The sequence below is a fragment of the Leucopleurus acutus genome (genome assembly GCF_964270905.1).
Source record: "Leucopleurus acutus genome assembly, chromosome: 15".
NCBI classification, from domain to species: Eukaryota; Metazoa; Chordata; class Mammalia; order Artiodactyla; family Delphinidae; genus Leucopleurus; species Leucopleurus acutus.
In genome coordinates, this window is record NC_139157.1 from 49,550,302 (window position 1) to 49,567,008 (window position 16,707).

The 16,707-nt window shown below is 35.0% G+C and overlaps 1 protein-coding gene across 1 annotated transcript in view; it reads left to right on the forward strand.

Annotated features, from left to right (window-relative positions):
• The window catches only part of AK9 (adenylate kinase 9), a 121,080-nt gene that overhangs the window by 49,415 nt on the left and 54,958 nt on the right, over positions 1-16,707 (forward strand). The window contains exons 15-19 of the mRNA XM_082856089.1: positions 113-261; positions 4,155-4,311; positions 7,129-7,243; positions 10,410-10,486; positions 13,658-13,810. Coding sequence (XP_082712215.1) covers positions 113-261; positions 4,155-4,311; positions 7,129-7,243; positions 10,410-10,486; positions 13,658-13,810 — 651 coding nt within the window. The remainder of the gene's footprint in view (positions 1-112; positions 262-4,154; positions 4,312-7,128; positions 7,244-10,409; positions 10,487-13,657; positions 13,811-16,707) is intronic.

Sequence of the window (16,707 nt, forward strand, 5' to 3'; positions counted from 1 at the left end):
GAACACAAAGAGTACTTCCTTGGGTTAGGTATTTACAATCATGTTCTATTGCAAATAGCATTGTTTACTAAAATTATTAATGGCATTAATTTATTGATTTATTTTACTTTAGATGTAATAGAATATGTGATAGAGGAGGTAACTGCAGATCATCCAGAAGTTCTTTCCATAATAAAGGAGACGGTTGAAATGGCAAAGGACATGAACTTTGAACAGCCACATGAAAAAATTGCTGAAATCTTAGACGAAGTTCTCCAAGAGGTAAGAAATCCAGGCTCTTTATTTTTATCATTGATTTCACAGTAACTGAGAAAATGTTAACCTAGTATATGTACAATTATTTTAGAATCCTGTATGACAGTGTTGAAATCTGTAGCCTTCAAATTCATGTGCATTTTACAGTCAACATTGTTATGTGTAATGTACCCCAGTGAACAGTTGCTTATAAATTTTCAATAATTATCAACAAATGTGCAATATAATTTCATAGCTTTGACATTTATTCTTCATTAACTTTTATTGTCTTTAATTCAGTCCAGTTGGTTAAAAGATAGTTTATGTGAAGCAAGTACCAAAGTTACTTTTTCATCTATGAGCCGGTTATTTGTAAACCAAGACAAATTTTGCTCCCTAGCTAACTAATTTCATCCAGCCACCTTGAACATGTTCATGGGGGAGATGGATGGACACACCACGGATTTTCCAATCTAAGGGGAAAATAAAGCCTCAGGTACTATGTCCTACCCATATCAAATCAGAAGGCTTATAAAGACCATATGGATCTGTTTTGTACAGAGTGCTTGGGTAAGCGTTCAGAGCAAAAGTTAAAGAGAACAAATCAGTTTTGGTCGTTCAATGAACTTATGTATTTCTCTGTAATTTGAAAATGATGTAATTTAAAATCATGAGAAGAAAAAAAATGTTCTCTGAGAGTATAGAACCACTCTGTAACACATTGGGTGAAATCCTTGAGCCCCAGGCTCTACCCAAGGCAAATTGTTATCCCCCTCTGAGCTTCCCAAAGAGATCTTTCAACTTCTATATCTCTTCAGGTTGTTCTGTCATCAATTTATTTCTTCAGAAACATTCTGAGTACCTACTGTGCTAGAGCCTGGGGACACAAAGATGAATTAAACATAGCTCTTTCCATTAAGGAGCTATCAGTCAGGTAGGAAAGGCTGACATAGAATCCAATAATTAACTCTCATGTGCTAAGTGGTAACTAAATATGTACAAGGTATAGGAATGTCAGGAAGGTCAAGGCTATTATCTCATCCTGGGAGGTGAGACAGAGCATCCCAAAGGAGGAGATATCCAAGTCAGGGATGTCTTTAGCACTGTGAACATCCCATCCTTGCCCTTCACTGATAATTTGCTCCATTCTTTCCAGTGTTTATTCTGGAGGATACAAATCTACAGGGAGTACTACTAAAACACTTCTGATGTAGTAATATGAGTAGTGTCAATAGATGGTAAACTATGAGTCTGGGATTGTGGGGGAGTTTAAATCACGTGAGATTTTAACATCAAAGCTCATATCAGATTGTCTTTTTCAAGAGAACAGAGACCAATGCAGGACACTGTTCTACCTGTCATCAATTTTCATGATCTCTGAGTAGGAAACCTATTTTTAAAAACTAGGTCATTACTAATTTCTTACATGTAAAGACAAAATCTTATTAAGGTATCTTTCTTAAATTAGTTTATAGATTTGATGCAATTATAATAAAAATGTCAATGTATTTTGAAAACTGACAAATGTCTCTAAAATTTATTTGGGAGAACCAATAGTTGAGAATTGGTAAGAACAGTCTGGCAAAGTATAACAGAGAGAGACTTGCTCTACCAACTAGTAAAATGTGATGTTACAGTGCTTTATAAGCCTGATAATCATACAAGAACTAACAGAACCACAGAGCAGGCACAGAAACAGACCTCAGTATAGATAAAAACTGAGTGTATACTAAGGTTTACATCACAACCCAAAAGGAAAGGAAGAATTATTTAATAGTGTTGATAAAATTAACTGGTAGGATAAAAACAATTTAGATTCTCAGCTTATATCAAAATTAATTCAGTATTAATTGTTAAATGTAAAAATGGCATGTTTTTACCCAGAAGGAAGTGTAGTGATATTGAAATGATCTTAGAATGGTCAAGTACTCTAGGCACAAATGCCATGGAAGAACTCTTAGAGCAAAATCTCAATGAAGATGCTACTTAACAATGATTCCCTTTCCTTAAAAAATGCACCATGAAAATCAAAATTTTAAAGCAAACATCAAACTGGGGAAAGTATTTATAATAAATATGACACATTAATTCCTCATTATAAAGATTTCTTACAAATCAAGGAAAATCTAATACCAATGTAAAAAACAGACAAAGACGTAAACAGATTATTTCATCAAAGAAGAAATACAAATGGTTAACTGAAAAATTTTAATGTTCAAGTGTCAATAAAAATATGAAAAAAGACAATTTCTTACCTGTCAAATTGGCAAAGATTTTTTTAAAACTTATAACAATCCATACTAATGAGGCTGTAATGATATAGTCACATAGGAGTGAAAATTGTTATAGACATTATGGAAGCAACATGACAATGTATATAAAAAGCCTTTAAAATGTTCATTCCTTTATTCGTTTTGACCTAAAAACACTTTTTATAGGAATCTAACCTAAAGAAATATATACTTAGACAAAGATTTATATATGCAGATGTCCATCATATCATCACAATGTTATAATAAAATTATAAGTTATATAAATGTTTAACATGAAGAGGATGATTAAACAAATTAGGGTTTATTCATTTGACTAAATACTATGAAGCCATTAAATTTTTTTCAAAAAAATTGAATGAGATAGGGAAACTATAAATTATATGTTGATGTTGTTTTAATTTTCATATCTTTGAAACTTAGTAAAATTTTTTAACCATTTATATTGTTTCCAGTTTTATTGATATATAATTGACATAAGATTGTATTCGTTTAAAATGTACAACATAATGATTTGATATTTGTATATATTGCAAAATGATTACTACAATAAGTTTAGTTAACATGGTCACCTCACATAGTTACATTTGTGTGTGTGTGTGTGTGTGTGTGTGTGTGTGTGTGGTGAGAACTTTTAAGATCTACTCTCTTAGCAACTTTCAAATATACACTACAATATTATTAACTATAGTCACCATGCTGTACATTACATGATTAGGATTTATTTATCTTATAACTGGATGTTTGTACCTTTTGACCACCTTCACCCATTTCCCCACCTCCAGCCCTGTCTCTGGCAATCACCAATCTGTTCTGTTTCTGTGAATTTGGTTTTTCTAGATTCCACAAATAAGTGAGATCATGTAGTATTTGTCTTTCTCTAACTTATTTCACTTATACTTCTTCATTATAGCTTTTTTCCCCCAATTCTATATGTGAAACATTTCAAAGTGTTTAAATTCTTTTTTTCAAAATACTCTTCATTCAGATGGAAATTCAAAAAGCAGATAATCTTAAATTCTACATAGGCCAGAGAGTTACACCAGTCTTCTTGAGATTTCTTCCCCTTTGACTTCTAATATTCTGTGATTTCCTGATGGCCCACAAACTTGTTTAAAGCCTTCAGAATTGGTATATTCATAGATCCACATCTAATCTCCATACTTGTGTTGAAGTTATTATTATTGGGTGGCAGGTAGAAGCCTTTCACATTGAAGGCTGAAAAGCAAAAGGGAAGTGAAGAGCATTGTCACTAAAAAAGGCAAACTGGGCTAGGACCTTGCTACTCAAAGAGTGGACCAAGGACTATTGTCACCTAAGAGCATGTTAGAAATACAGACTCTTGGGCCTTACCCTAGACCTTCTGAATCAGAATTTGGATTCTGTAATACTGAATAACATATAGTAAGCATGTATTGTTATATTTATTTAAGAAAGGCTTTTGCTTCCTGTTCTTAACTTTTAAAACTTATAGTTTTATTGCTTTAAAATTAAGTTTCTCTTTTAAAATTAAGTGGCTCTTTTTATTTCCTTCTGAAAGTCAGAAAAACTCAAAAGATACTTGATTAAGGTCCACAAAAGTAATATATCAAGGTAGCATCCTTTACTTGGGTAGATATGATGGTAATTTCAGTTTGCTGTTTTTCACAGGTAGTTGAAGAAAACAAGAATAGGTTTTATGGTGCCCCAAAATATGGAGGATGGATACTGGACAACTACCCTATTATGAAAGAACTGTGGCTGGTCTTAGTCGACAAAGGAATTCTACCCGATTTAGTCATCTGTTTATCAGACACAGAAAACAATGGTTGGTAAATATTTATCATGTCAATTTAAAGTGAAGTTTTTATTGCTGATAATATTTTTAGTTAAAATATAAAATGAAAAACACTCCACCTTCCCTATGTACAAATACCACACCAGTAGTCCCTTCATGACCTAGAGGTACACAAAAGGAGGCATCCATCCACTGAGTAGGTGGCCACAGATGGTGTGGGATCACCTGATGTTCCAGCAAGCCCTTACAATTATTCTTTGGAGCTGAGAATCTAACACCCCATCCCAGTCAGCATTGTAACTTCTAAATGAAAAATATATGAGGCTGAGGGCAAAACTATATATTAGTCCTTCTTCACCTTAAATAGGAAATACTAAGTACATAAAGATAGCAGAACTAAATTTTAATTGTTCTGTCACTTTGTATAAAGCTATAGTAATCAAAACAGTATGGTACCACCAGAAAAGCAGACACATAGTCCAATGGAACAGAACAGAGAGCCCAGAAGTAAACTCACACATATAACAGTCAACTAATCTTTGATGAGGGGGCCAAGAATATCCTGTAATTTTGCATCTTAAGGAAATATATTTGAAAAGAGAATTTCCATGGAGAGAATATATTATACTACCTCTTTTTATGTTTTAGTTATTTATGACATGCCCATATACACCTTCTAAAAAGGATTTAAAAATCTCTGGCATTCCTATATACTAATGATGAAAAATCTGAAAGTGAAATCAAGAAAACACTTCCATTTACCATTGCAACAAAAAGAATAAAATATCTAGGAATAAACCTACCTAAGGAGACAAAAGACCTGTATGCAGAAAATTATAAGACACTGATGAAAGAAATTAAAGATGATACAAATAGATGGAGAGATATACCATGTTCGTGGATTGGAAGGATCAACATTGTAAAAATGACTCTACTACCCAAAGCAATCTACATATTCAATGCAATCCCTATCAAACTACCACTGGCATTTTTCACAGAACTAGAACAAAAAATTTCACAATTTGTATGGAAACACAAAAGACCCCGAATAGCCAAAGCAATCTTGAGAACGAAAAATGGAGCTGGAGGAATCAGGCTCCCTGACTTCAGACTCTACTACAAAGCTACAGTAATCAAGACAGTATGGTAGTGGCACAAAAACAGAAAGATAGATCAATGGAACAGGATAGAAAGCCCAGAGATAAACCCACGCACATATGGTCACCTTATCTTTGATAAAGGTGGCAGGAATGTACAGTGGAGAAAGGATGGCCTCTTCAATAAGTGGTGCTGGGAAAACTGGACAGGTACATTTAAAAGTATGAGATTAGATCACTCCCTAACACCATACACAAAAGTAAGCTCAAAATGGATTAAAGACCTAAATGTAAGGCCAGAAACTATCGAACTCTTAGAAGAAAACATAGGCAGAACACTCTATGACATAAATCACAGCAAGATCCTTTCTGACCCACCTCCTAGAGAAATGGAAATAAAACCAAAAATAAACAAATGGGACCTAATGAAACTTCAAAGCTTTTGCACAGCAAAGGAAACCATAAAGAAGACCAAAAGACAACCCTCAGAATGGGAGAAAATATTTGCAAATGAAGCAACTGACAAAGGATTAATCTCCAGAAATTTACAAGCAGCTCATGCAGCTCAATAACAAAAAAACAAACAACCCAATCCAAAAATGAGCAGAAGACCTAAATAGACATTTCTCCAAAGAAGATATACAGACTGCCAACAAACACATGAAAGAATGCTCAACATCATTAATCATTAGAGAAATGCAAATCAAAACTACAATGAGATATCATCTCACACCAGTCAGAATGGCCATCATCAAAAAATCTAGAAACAATAAATGCTGGAGAGGGTGTGGATAAAAGGGAACACTCTTGCACTGCTGGTGGGAATGTGAATTGGTTCAGCCACTATGGAGAACAGCATGAACGTTCCTTAAAAAACTACAAATAGAACTGCCATATGACCCAGCAATCCCACTACTGGGCATATACCCTGAGAAAACCAAAATTCAAAAAGAGTCATGTACCAAAATATTCATTGCAGCTCTATTTACAATAGCCCAGAGATGGAAACAACCTAAGTGCCCATCATCGGATGAATGGATAAAGACGATGTGGCACATATATACAATGGAATATTACTGAGCCATAAAAAGAAACGAAATTGAGCTATTTGTAATGAGGTGGGTAGACCTAGAGTCTGTCATACAGAGTGAAGTAAGTCAGAAAGAAAAAGACAAATACCGTATGCTAACACATATATATGGAATTTAAGAAAAAAAAATGTCATGAAGAACCTAGGGGTAAGACAGGAATAAAGACACAGACCTACTGGAGAACGGACTTGAGGATGTGAGGAGGGGGAATGGTGAGCTGTGACAGGGCGAGAGAGAGGCATAGACATATACACACTAACAAACGTAAGGTAGATAGCTAGTGGGAAGCAGCCGCATGGCACAGGGATATTGGCTGGGTGCTTGTGACCGCCTGGAGGGGTGGGATAGGGAGGGTGGGAGGGAGGGAGACGCAAGAGGGAAGAGATATGGGAACATATGTATATGTATAACTGATTCACTTTGTTATAAAGCAGAAACTAACACACCATTGTAAAGCAATTATACCCTAATAAAGATGTTAAAAAAAAAAAAGGATTTAAGATGGTCTCTTAAAGAATCTGGGCTCTATTTAAATAAATGCTTAAAGGAAAATATATTTGGATATAGATATAAATAATCTTTTCATTGTTATTTTCCAAAATATATCTCACTATATTTTATCGAGCTTCAAAATTAACATTGTTCTCTTTGTGTTTCAGGAAAATATTTATTTAATAGACTGTATTTAGAGAATAAACAAGAAATTGACTCTAAGATTTTAGAAAGGTTATTGGATGAACTACTAAAGAAAAGAAAAGAGGAAGAAGCGGCAAGGTAAAATCTGCCTGGCACAATAAACTGGGTTAATTAACCTCTTATAGCTGTTAAATATGTACTTACAATTTATATTTATGAAATGTCTTTAGCATCAAAATGGTGGCCTACTAACTAGATCCAGTTCTAATTCTAAGAAAAGCAGTAATTTCACAAATACTTCCATAATCTCTAAAGTACAGAGTTGTGGCTGTTTTCACAGCCCCACATCAGACATTCTAAACCAAATATCTACTTTCCAAAGACACTGTAAAAAAATGAGCACAGGGAAGATATTTTTTTCTACCATGTTTATCTGTGACTTAAATATTATAATTTTGCTATCTAGAATCCACAAATGAAAGAAATAATATAATAAAAAGTAAAAATACACTTGTGTGATATGACTAAAATCCAAAGCCTAAGTTCTACATAAGGAAAGAACAAGACTACTTATTATAATTGACAGGTTCAACATCAAGAGCTTATTCTCTAATCTGGGTGCAATGAAGAACATTTCAAAATGTGGACACACTTCCATCTGTTCATGGCTGGGGTCAAGACTAAACTTTAACTATCAAGTTCTTCAGACTGGAAAATAAAGTATAAAAAGAAAGAGTGTCTTAATGTGCTAATTGTTCTTCCTTCCTGAAACAAGCTCTTTAGACACTAAAATTTTTCATTAGTCCACTGAGATTCCTACTTCTCCAAGCGTTAAAGGCTGAGACATTCAAAAACTAAATTCCTTTATATTAACCCATTAAACCTCCCACTATTAATGATGACACCTATAGGAGCTTTCTCAAATGTTATTTCCTTTTCCCCTTCAGATACTAGCAATTTGTGCTGGGACTTAGGAGAGCTCTTTAAACTCTAGGAATTATGGAGCTGGGAAGTGGGTATTTGTTAGGGGGTGGGGGATAACTGATAACTGTGTGTCAGAGGATTTTGTTATTTGATGTTCATTGTTCACCTAAATTGGCCGTTCCTTTATGAACTTAACACGAAAATACATAAAGTATAATTTAGATTAGTTAATAAAATTGTTTGTAAAATTGACTAAAAGTATTAAGACAATAATTACAAACTTATTACATTTACTTTTAGCTTTTAAAAGTTCTGTTACAAATGGAGCTACAATTTGCTAGGATTTAAGGGATTACCTAATTTTTTTCCAGTGTATGAGAAATAGTCAAATATTTAAGAACATATGAAGCTATTGACATAACAGTAAAACGAAGTTCATGTGATTTCTAGGCTGAAGGTTTACTACATTTTAAGTAGATAATTTAAAATACATTTAATCTATAGGGTTTTTTTAAAGGAAAAAGACATCTCCACTGTCTCCCAACTCTTAACTTTCACCTCCCTCTTACCGTATGGAATTTTCCGAGCTATCTCTATAATCAATTTTTACTTCTTTTGATTCTAAATTTTTATGTCTTTATAAACTTCTTAATGGCAAAGACTTGCCCAGGTTGAAGCAGACTTTTCTCCATTTCTCTATGTTGCTTTTTTCTCATATACTGCAGAAAATGAAATTTAAAACAATTTTTTTTAAAAAATGGTCAGAGATGCATTTAAAGGCCTTGCAACTTGGTTGGACAAGAGATAAGAATAACAGGATTTAGAATTACATCTTTGGCCATATATCTACAGACATGCTGATTCTAGATTTTCCAACATCAGTTTTCAAATGTATGAGTCAAATGAAGAATAATTTCTGTTATCACCATTTGTCTTTGACTGTCTATCCAAGTAGTATATAGAAGTAGCTAGAAACCGGCAGCAAAATTCTTCCTCCTTCTTGTCAGGTCTTAGATTCTTAGCAGCAGCATACAGTACCCAGGTTTTGGATGAGGAAAGTCTCACAAAAGAGCCCTACCTGACTAAGTAGAAGGATTGCCAGTTCACACAAAACAAAGTAGGGAAGGCATGCACAAACAATGTTCAGTAGTCTCAGAAGTCTGGGGCATGAACAAAGAGAACTCGAATTACACCAAGACCTCAGTCTGGATCACAGACTGTATCTAGAACACAGTGAGCGAACACCCCCTATTAACAAGAAACATGCTTGTTGGGAGGAGAGGTGTAGTAATATCTTTGAAGAGAATATATTAAAGATTTTCAAAGAAAGGGGAAAAAGAACACACAAAAAAGCACTGAATATGAGAGAATGACCAACCTATAGAACGGTCTGAAGAAGACTGCCCCAGAGTGGGCTGTTGAGATGAATGGGCTCTACTCCACTTAACTTGTCCCCTTGTTTGTGAATACTTGATACAGTTTTTTTGATATTATTTTTAAAGATGCAGTCAACATTCTTATACATGCTTCTTTGTGCAGTAGTATGCCAGTACTTGAGGGCTAAATTCCTAGATACAGAATTTCTAGGTCAAAGGTATGCATGTTTCAATTTTTAATAAATAGTCTTTCTCCATCATTTTACTAACTTTCCTTATACCTGTCTTCATCATTAAGGCAGGTTTAGTCCTTGAACCCTAATGAAAGACAGATTCCCTCCAGATATTTGTTTCCCTATCCCAAGTCTCTTTAAATTTCATCATTACTATATTAAAAAGAAAATAAATCAGAAAATAATTTTTCTGGTTACAAAGGTAAATTTACAAATTTTCTACTTATTCATATGGAAAAATTTTTAAAGTGCAAAAAATGTGAAATAAAGTTTAAAACTCTCAGAATGCCACCATCCAGAGATAATTACTATTAACAGTTTGATTCATTTTATTCTTGTCTTTTAATCATCATTTATATACATTTTAAATACAAAAGTAAATTTGTATTATACGTAGTTTTATATTATACCTTTTTTCATTTAACTCTATGTTGTGAACACTTCTCATTTAATCAGAGGGAAAATGATACAAATTATCCCAGCTTGGAGTTAGACAATCCTTTTTTAAATTTTCCAGGTTTCCTAATTAATAGCCAAAGTTTTTAAAATACAATATTTCAACTTTTCTTACAAAAAAAAACACCCAAAATTTCTGAAAACTAACTAGCCTCAGTATGAGTAAATTAAACTTTTACATTATAAAGTAAAAAGTATAATGAATATTATAAATGACCTACTCTTTAATTTTACCATTATAAGCCTTAAATTCTATAATATTGTGAGATATCTGAATTTCCGAAGATAACTAAATTTTGGACCTTTTCATTTCAGAAAAGCCGAAGAAGAGACATTGAGAATAGAAGAAGAAAATCAAAAGCTATTGGAAGCTATGCATGCGAAAGCAAAAGGCAAACATAAGATTATATGATTAATAATATGCCATTTGATTTTGTATTGTGACTGCCAACAGCTGCAGTACTTCCAGTGAATTATAGACAGGGTGACCTTATTTCCCAATTTGCCCATGAGAGTCTAGGTTCATACCCAGGTTCCTGAAGTATTTGTTTGACCCCCCTCTCATTCCCATAGTGTTCCAATTTGGATAATAAATTATATGGTCACAGCAGTACTGGATTCATAGGAAAAGGAATCCTGACACAGATACCTACTCATCCACCCTGTAAGAGGGGTACACAGTAGGACAGCATGTGCAGCGCGTCTTCAAAGGGTTGCGCTTGTCACAGGTGACATGGCTGTTGGAATTACTTCTATTAAAAGGATCCTGTAGGAGTTGAGAAAACAGCTAAACTCTTACTATACCCATTGTCTTTATACTTAAACTTCCATCTCCATTATAGAAGAACTTACTCTAAAAATTTCTTTTAAGACTGGAGTTTTAAACCTGGGGATAAAATTCAGAGGTCTGTGAATTTGAATGGGGAAATAATTATACTTTATTTTTTACTAACCCTTAACTGAAATTTTGTATTTTACTCACCTAATAATTAATATAGGCTACAAACCACAATAGTATTAGCAGCACCTTGACTTTGTCACCAATAGAAACAAAGATATTTTCATATCTCATTCCAGTTTTAGATGTCTTGTTTATGTGTGTCACTATTCCAAAATTATGGTAGTTATTCAACCAGTTGCTAGTTCTTGTTACTTAATGCATTAGCAAAGATGCACACATTTCCTATACCACAAAAAATTTTTTGATATCTTGATAGCTGTATTCAGTATAATTGGCTTCTTATTTTATTTTATGAGATTGAAAGCATTATTCTAAGAAGGAATCCATAAGTTTCACCAGACTGACAAAGCCGTCCGTAGCTCAGAAGAGTGAAGAAAGTCTGTTTTGGTGTTCCATTGCTGTGCAGCCAGCCACCCCCAAACTGTAAAACAACCACTATCTTTATTCTGCACAAAATTCTGTGGGTCAGGACTTCTGGCCGTGCTTCTCTCTGCTCCCGGAGGACCTTGGTTCTGGCTTTGAGTGTTCACCTTGCAAGGGGCTCCACCAGCCCCTGTCAAGCCTTCAGATTGACCTCTGCAACTCTAATTGACATATTCACTGTGACTTCATGAGAAATCCAGAGCCAGAACCACCAACTAAGCCACTCCCAAATTCCTGACCCCAGTAATTGCGAGGGCAATATGTGAGTATTGTTATTTTAACCACTAATTTTGGGGGTAATTTATTATGAACCAATAGATAACTAATACAACATATACATGAAGCAATAGATAACTAATACAATATACACTTAATCAAAAATCACAGATAGTACAAGGATCTTAGAACACTTTTCAGTTCATTCCTGACTCACATGGATTATCCAGTAGGGTTCTAGAAAAGTTTTCAAACTTTTTACATTTTTCAGCATCATTATATAAATTCATTTTATATATACACTTTATAATGTACCTAATGTGGATAAGAACACAACTTACAGATAACCAAATATATGCGTGTTGGAGGTATATGCTAAGTTTTTTTTTTACTATAAGAGATACTCAGCTAAAAGACATTTTGAGTTTCTGGAGTAGAGTATATATAACTTCATCTTTCACCCTAGTAGAATTCAGCAAATGATGCTACCTCCTTGTGATCCTACATATAACACAAAAGATTCACCACATTCCAACTCACATACTTGGAAGCCACATGCTTGGCAATCCTGGTCAGACTTCAAGATATAAGGACACTTCAGGATGCTTTTTTCTTTGTGCTTAATCACCCCAATTTAGATTAAAAATCCAGGTGCCAGAGGTATCTCATAGCCCTAGAATGTGATTCTTGGAAGGTACTCACTGGGCAGGGGGCAGGGGAGGGAATAATTCCCACAAGAGTCCAGAAAACAAGCTCATTTAGTTTTTCATATCTTTACATAGAAAATACCATGTTTCAGTCAATTTAAAAAATATATTAAAGAAAATTGAAGAGTCAATTTAAAAAATATATTAAAGGGAATTGAAGAGATGGGTTTTCTAACACCACCATTTACCCCATCTTCTTCCTCAAAGACTTCTATGCATTTATTTCTTATAGGTGTCATCAGCAACTATGTAAAACTTGGAGTTATGTTTTTTAAATTTTAGCATACTGATCAACATACTCTATTATAATTTGTAACTAGCTGTAAGAAAATATATAGTCTAGGCTAGTGCTGCCCAGTAAAAATAAAATGCAAGCCACATACATAATTTTAAATTTTCTAGTAGTTACATGAAAAGAAAAAAGAAACAAGTGAAATTAATTACAGTCATCCCTCGGTATCCATGAGGAATTGGTCCCAGGACCTCCACGGATACCAAAGTCCATGAATGCTCAAGTCCCATATATAAAATGGCATAGTATGTGCATGTAACCTAAACGCATCATCCCGTATACTTTAAATCATCTCTAGATAACTTATAATAACTAATAAAATGTAAATGCTATGTAAATTGTTGCCAGCATGCAGCAAATTCAAGTTTTGTTTTTTGGAACTTTCTAAAAATTTTTTTCAAATATTTTCAATTCGTGGTTGGTCGAATCCACAGATAACAGAACCTGAAGATTCAGAGAGCCAACTGTATATTTTATTTAATACACTATATCCAAATTATTATTTTAACATGTAATCAATGTAAAAATTATTGATATATTTTTACATTCAACTTTTCATACAAAGTCTCTGAAGTCCATTGTGTATTTTATACTTACAGCACATCTCAGTTTGGACTAGCCACATTTCAAGTGCTCAATGAGCACGTGTGGCTCGTGACTACATATCAGACAGTGCAGGTATAGCCATTCCCTTTTAAATGGACATTTGGGCTGTTTCCTGTCTTTGACTGTTATAATATTTGGGAATGCTATATGCATTTCCCCATTTTGAATGAATCCTTAGGCCGGTGCTCCCATAGCACTCTGAGCATATTACTATCATCCTTTACTACTGCATTTTAATAGATACAAAATGTAGAGACTGTATCTATCTTTCTCATTAAGCCTCATGCTCCAGGGGTCATTCCCAATTAAATATTTGCTGACTTAATCTAAATAATTTATTTCTTCTCATTTTTTATAGAAGCAGAAGAAGCTGAGGCTGACGAGGAGATTGAAGGTGAGGAGTCTGAACTTCACGAAGGGTCTGAGGCCCCTGAGGTAGCCGAGGAGACCAGGGCGTCCTCACCTGAGGAGGCTGAAGCTTTCGAGGTCCCTGAAACAGAACATGAATCAGGTTAGACTTTATTAAGGATCGTATCCTTAACTCCACTCTTGTCCATTGGCATGTATGTGTGTGCATGTGTGTATATATGTGTTTATATGGTATAAAATGGAAGCAGGCTGGGAATGGAGAGATGTGCCCCCAGAGTGCAGCCGGTTAGTCCAAATCACATGGCTGGAAGTGTGGTAGGAAAGCTGAGTCTGCTCTGCCTGGGGGGTTGACACTCAGAAGCAGGGCCTGCTATATAATTTGTGGGGCACAGTGTTCAAAAAAGTAGGGGAAAAGAGCCACTAAAAGTACGAAAATATAAAGCTCTTTCTTTTCTTCCATGGTCTCTCTTTTAACTTGTCATAGTACTTTTTGTTTGCTATTTAATGTCATTCTAAGTAAAGAAAAATTAAAATTTTAAGTTATTAGCCTGAATTTTACCGTTCATCTTTATGTTGCCCAATGCCACTTTTAAATGCAAACGTTAAGAGCACTTAACTCATATGCAGAATCATTGAAACTACACAATTTGTATTTTGCAGCTTGTACATGCATATGTATTTTATTCTTACCAGAATACTAAGTCAGTTTCATACACAAAACTAACTCAGCTTCTTATTTCATTTCCTAATATGCATATATTCTAGCAATGCCCTCTACTTTTAGCTTCCCAATGATTAAGGAAAGGGAAGCCTGAAAGGAAAAGGAGCTCTGGGTTGCCCTATCTTTTCCTTTCTTTCTGTGTCATCATTTTCAGTCTAGCCGAAATGATCTAGCTTGTGAGATTAGTTTCTAATTCAATACTGACTGTGCTCGGAAGCATTTTATGAGCCCCACATCATTTCAGTTTAGCTAATACAGGAAAGTAACATGAGTAAGAAGAGATGTGATGAGGTTCCATGGTCATTCATGTCTCTTTGAATGCCATCACCTTCATTCTGCATCTGGAGCAAGTTCTAGTTCAAAGGGAGACCACGGTCTCTCAAGGGCTGTCAGCATCCTCCCCACCCCAAGCCACTAAGTCACACTTACTCCCACATATCGTGGGTCCCCTAGAATTCTATGCTCATGATAGAGCATCAGGAACACTCATGAGAATGAGATGGCAAAGAATGGCAGACGGAGATCGTGCATATCTCTGCTCACACACCTGCCCTGTTGTCCCATTGGAGTCCCTTTGGATTTTGCTTACAAAACTCAATTCAAAGATAAAATTATTAAAAATTTCAAAATGACAACCAAAGTGCATTAAACTAAGTATGAGACCATTCTGGGCGAGAGATCTAGAGCAACTGCACAGCTCGTACACCCATGAAGCCAGCCCTCCTCAGAGGTCCAGTTTGGTGGTTTGGGGCAGGGCAAGAAGGAATCTTACAGATTTCCAACGAAAGTTGGAAAGTGGGCTTTCCAACTGGAAAGCCCAGGGCTGGAGAGTGGGCTTAAGCAGCAAGATAGGGTACCTCACTGTGGTGGAAGCGGGGCTCATAAAATTCTTCCGAGCACAATTAATATTGAATTAGAAATTACTCTTACAAACCGAAGTTTTTCAGATACTTGCAGCTAGATGCCAGCCCTGGAGCAATTAAGGGATGAAAACCTGCTGTTAGCTGGTAAAAGAACCAGGACTAAGGGGAATTTTTACAATGAGAAAGCTCAAATTTAACATAGATCGTTTTTACTACAGGGATTGGCATTAGGTTTATGGGACAGTAAGTATAAAATCAGAACCTTGTGCCAGGCAGAAGAGCTAACAGGATGAAATACCCAATTTCCTTTTTAAGAATCCCACACCTTTATTGACTTCAACTCTCACCCAGAAACTTCATTATTTTCTTGAGTGCTTAACCAATTAGTCTGACAACAATCTTCCCACCCACCTACCTTTTACAAGGAAACAGGCCATAAAATATCAAAAGAAATAAAAGAAACTGACATCCATTAAATATGACACAAATGTCCATTAAATGTTTCCAGATTTCCAATATCCCCAATGTTTCATAGTTGGTATTTAATAATGTAACAGATCTAGGGGACAATTTAATGTCATTGCCTTTTATCTCATTATTTCCCCCAGGCAACCTAAATTGGATGTTCTAAAGCCAGTAGCCTACCCCATTCAGGGTCAGTTCTAGCCAGCTCTGTAGACATGACTGGGCTTCTCCAGAAGCAATTAGCGTCTGTGAAATCGTGGGTCTGTTTTGTCCCTGTTAAACCATATTCTGTTTCACAGAAGGGCTTGCATCTGGTTTCACTAGTGATTACTTCTTCCATCCAAGGGTCCTTTTTCACAAAGTCTTCTCCTGTAAATTGCTTAAGTAGGCAATTTGTTTTTCACTTAAAACTGCCTTGTCTAGCCATCAAAAGACAAATACCATATAATTCTACTTATATGAGATACTTAAAAGTAGTCAAAATCATAAAGACAGACAGTATATAATGGTGGTTGCCAGGGGCTGGGAGGAGGAGAGAATGGGGACTTATTGTTTAATGAGTATAGAGTTTTTGGTTTTACAAGATGAAAACAGTTATGAGGATGGATGGTGGTGTTGGTTGCACACCACGTGAATGTATTTAACACCACTGAGCTGTACACTTAAAGATGGTTAAGATGGTAAATTTTATGTTATGTGTTTTTTACCAAAATAAAAAAGAGAAAGGAAAAAATACTATCCTGTCTAACATAAATCCATTACTTTTGGAATTTTTTTTTACTTTATCCAGAGTTCCCTGTGGTAGGTTGATGGTGGTTGCCAAAGATGTGTCCACATCCTAATTCCTGGAACCCGTAGATGTTACCTTATTTGGAAAAAAGGTCTTTGCAGATGTAACTAAATTAAGAATCTTCTTTTAAAATATTTATTTATTTAGCTGTGCAGGGTCTTAGTTGCAGCACGTGGGATCTTCATTGTAACATGCAGGCT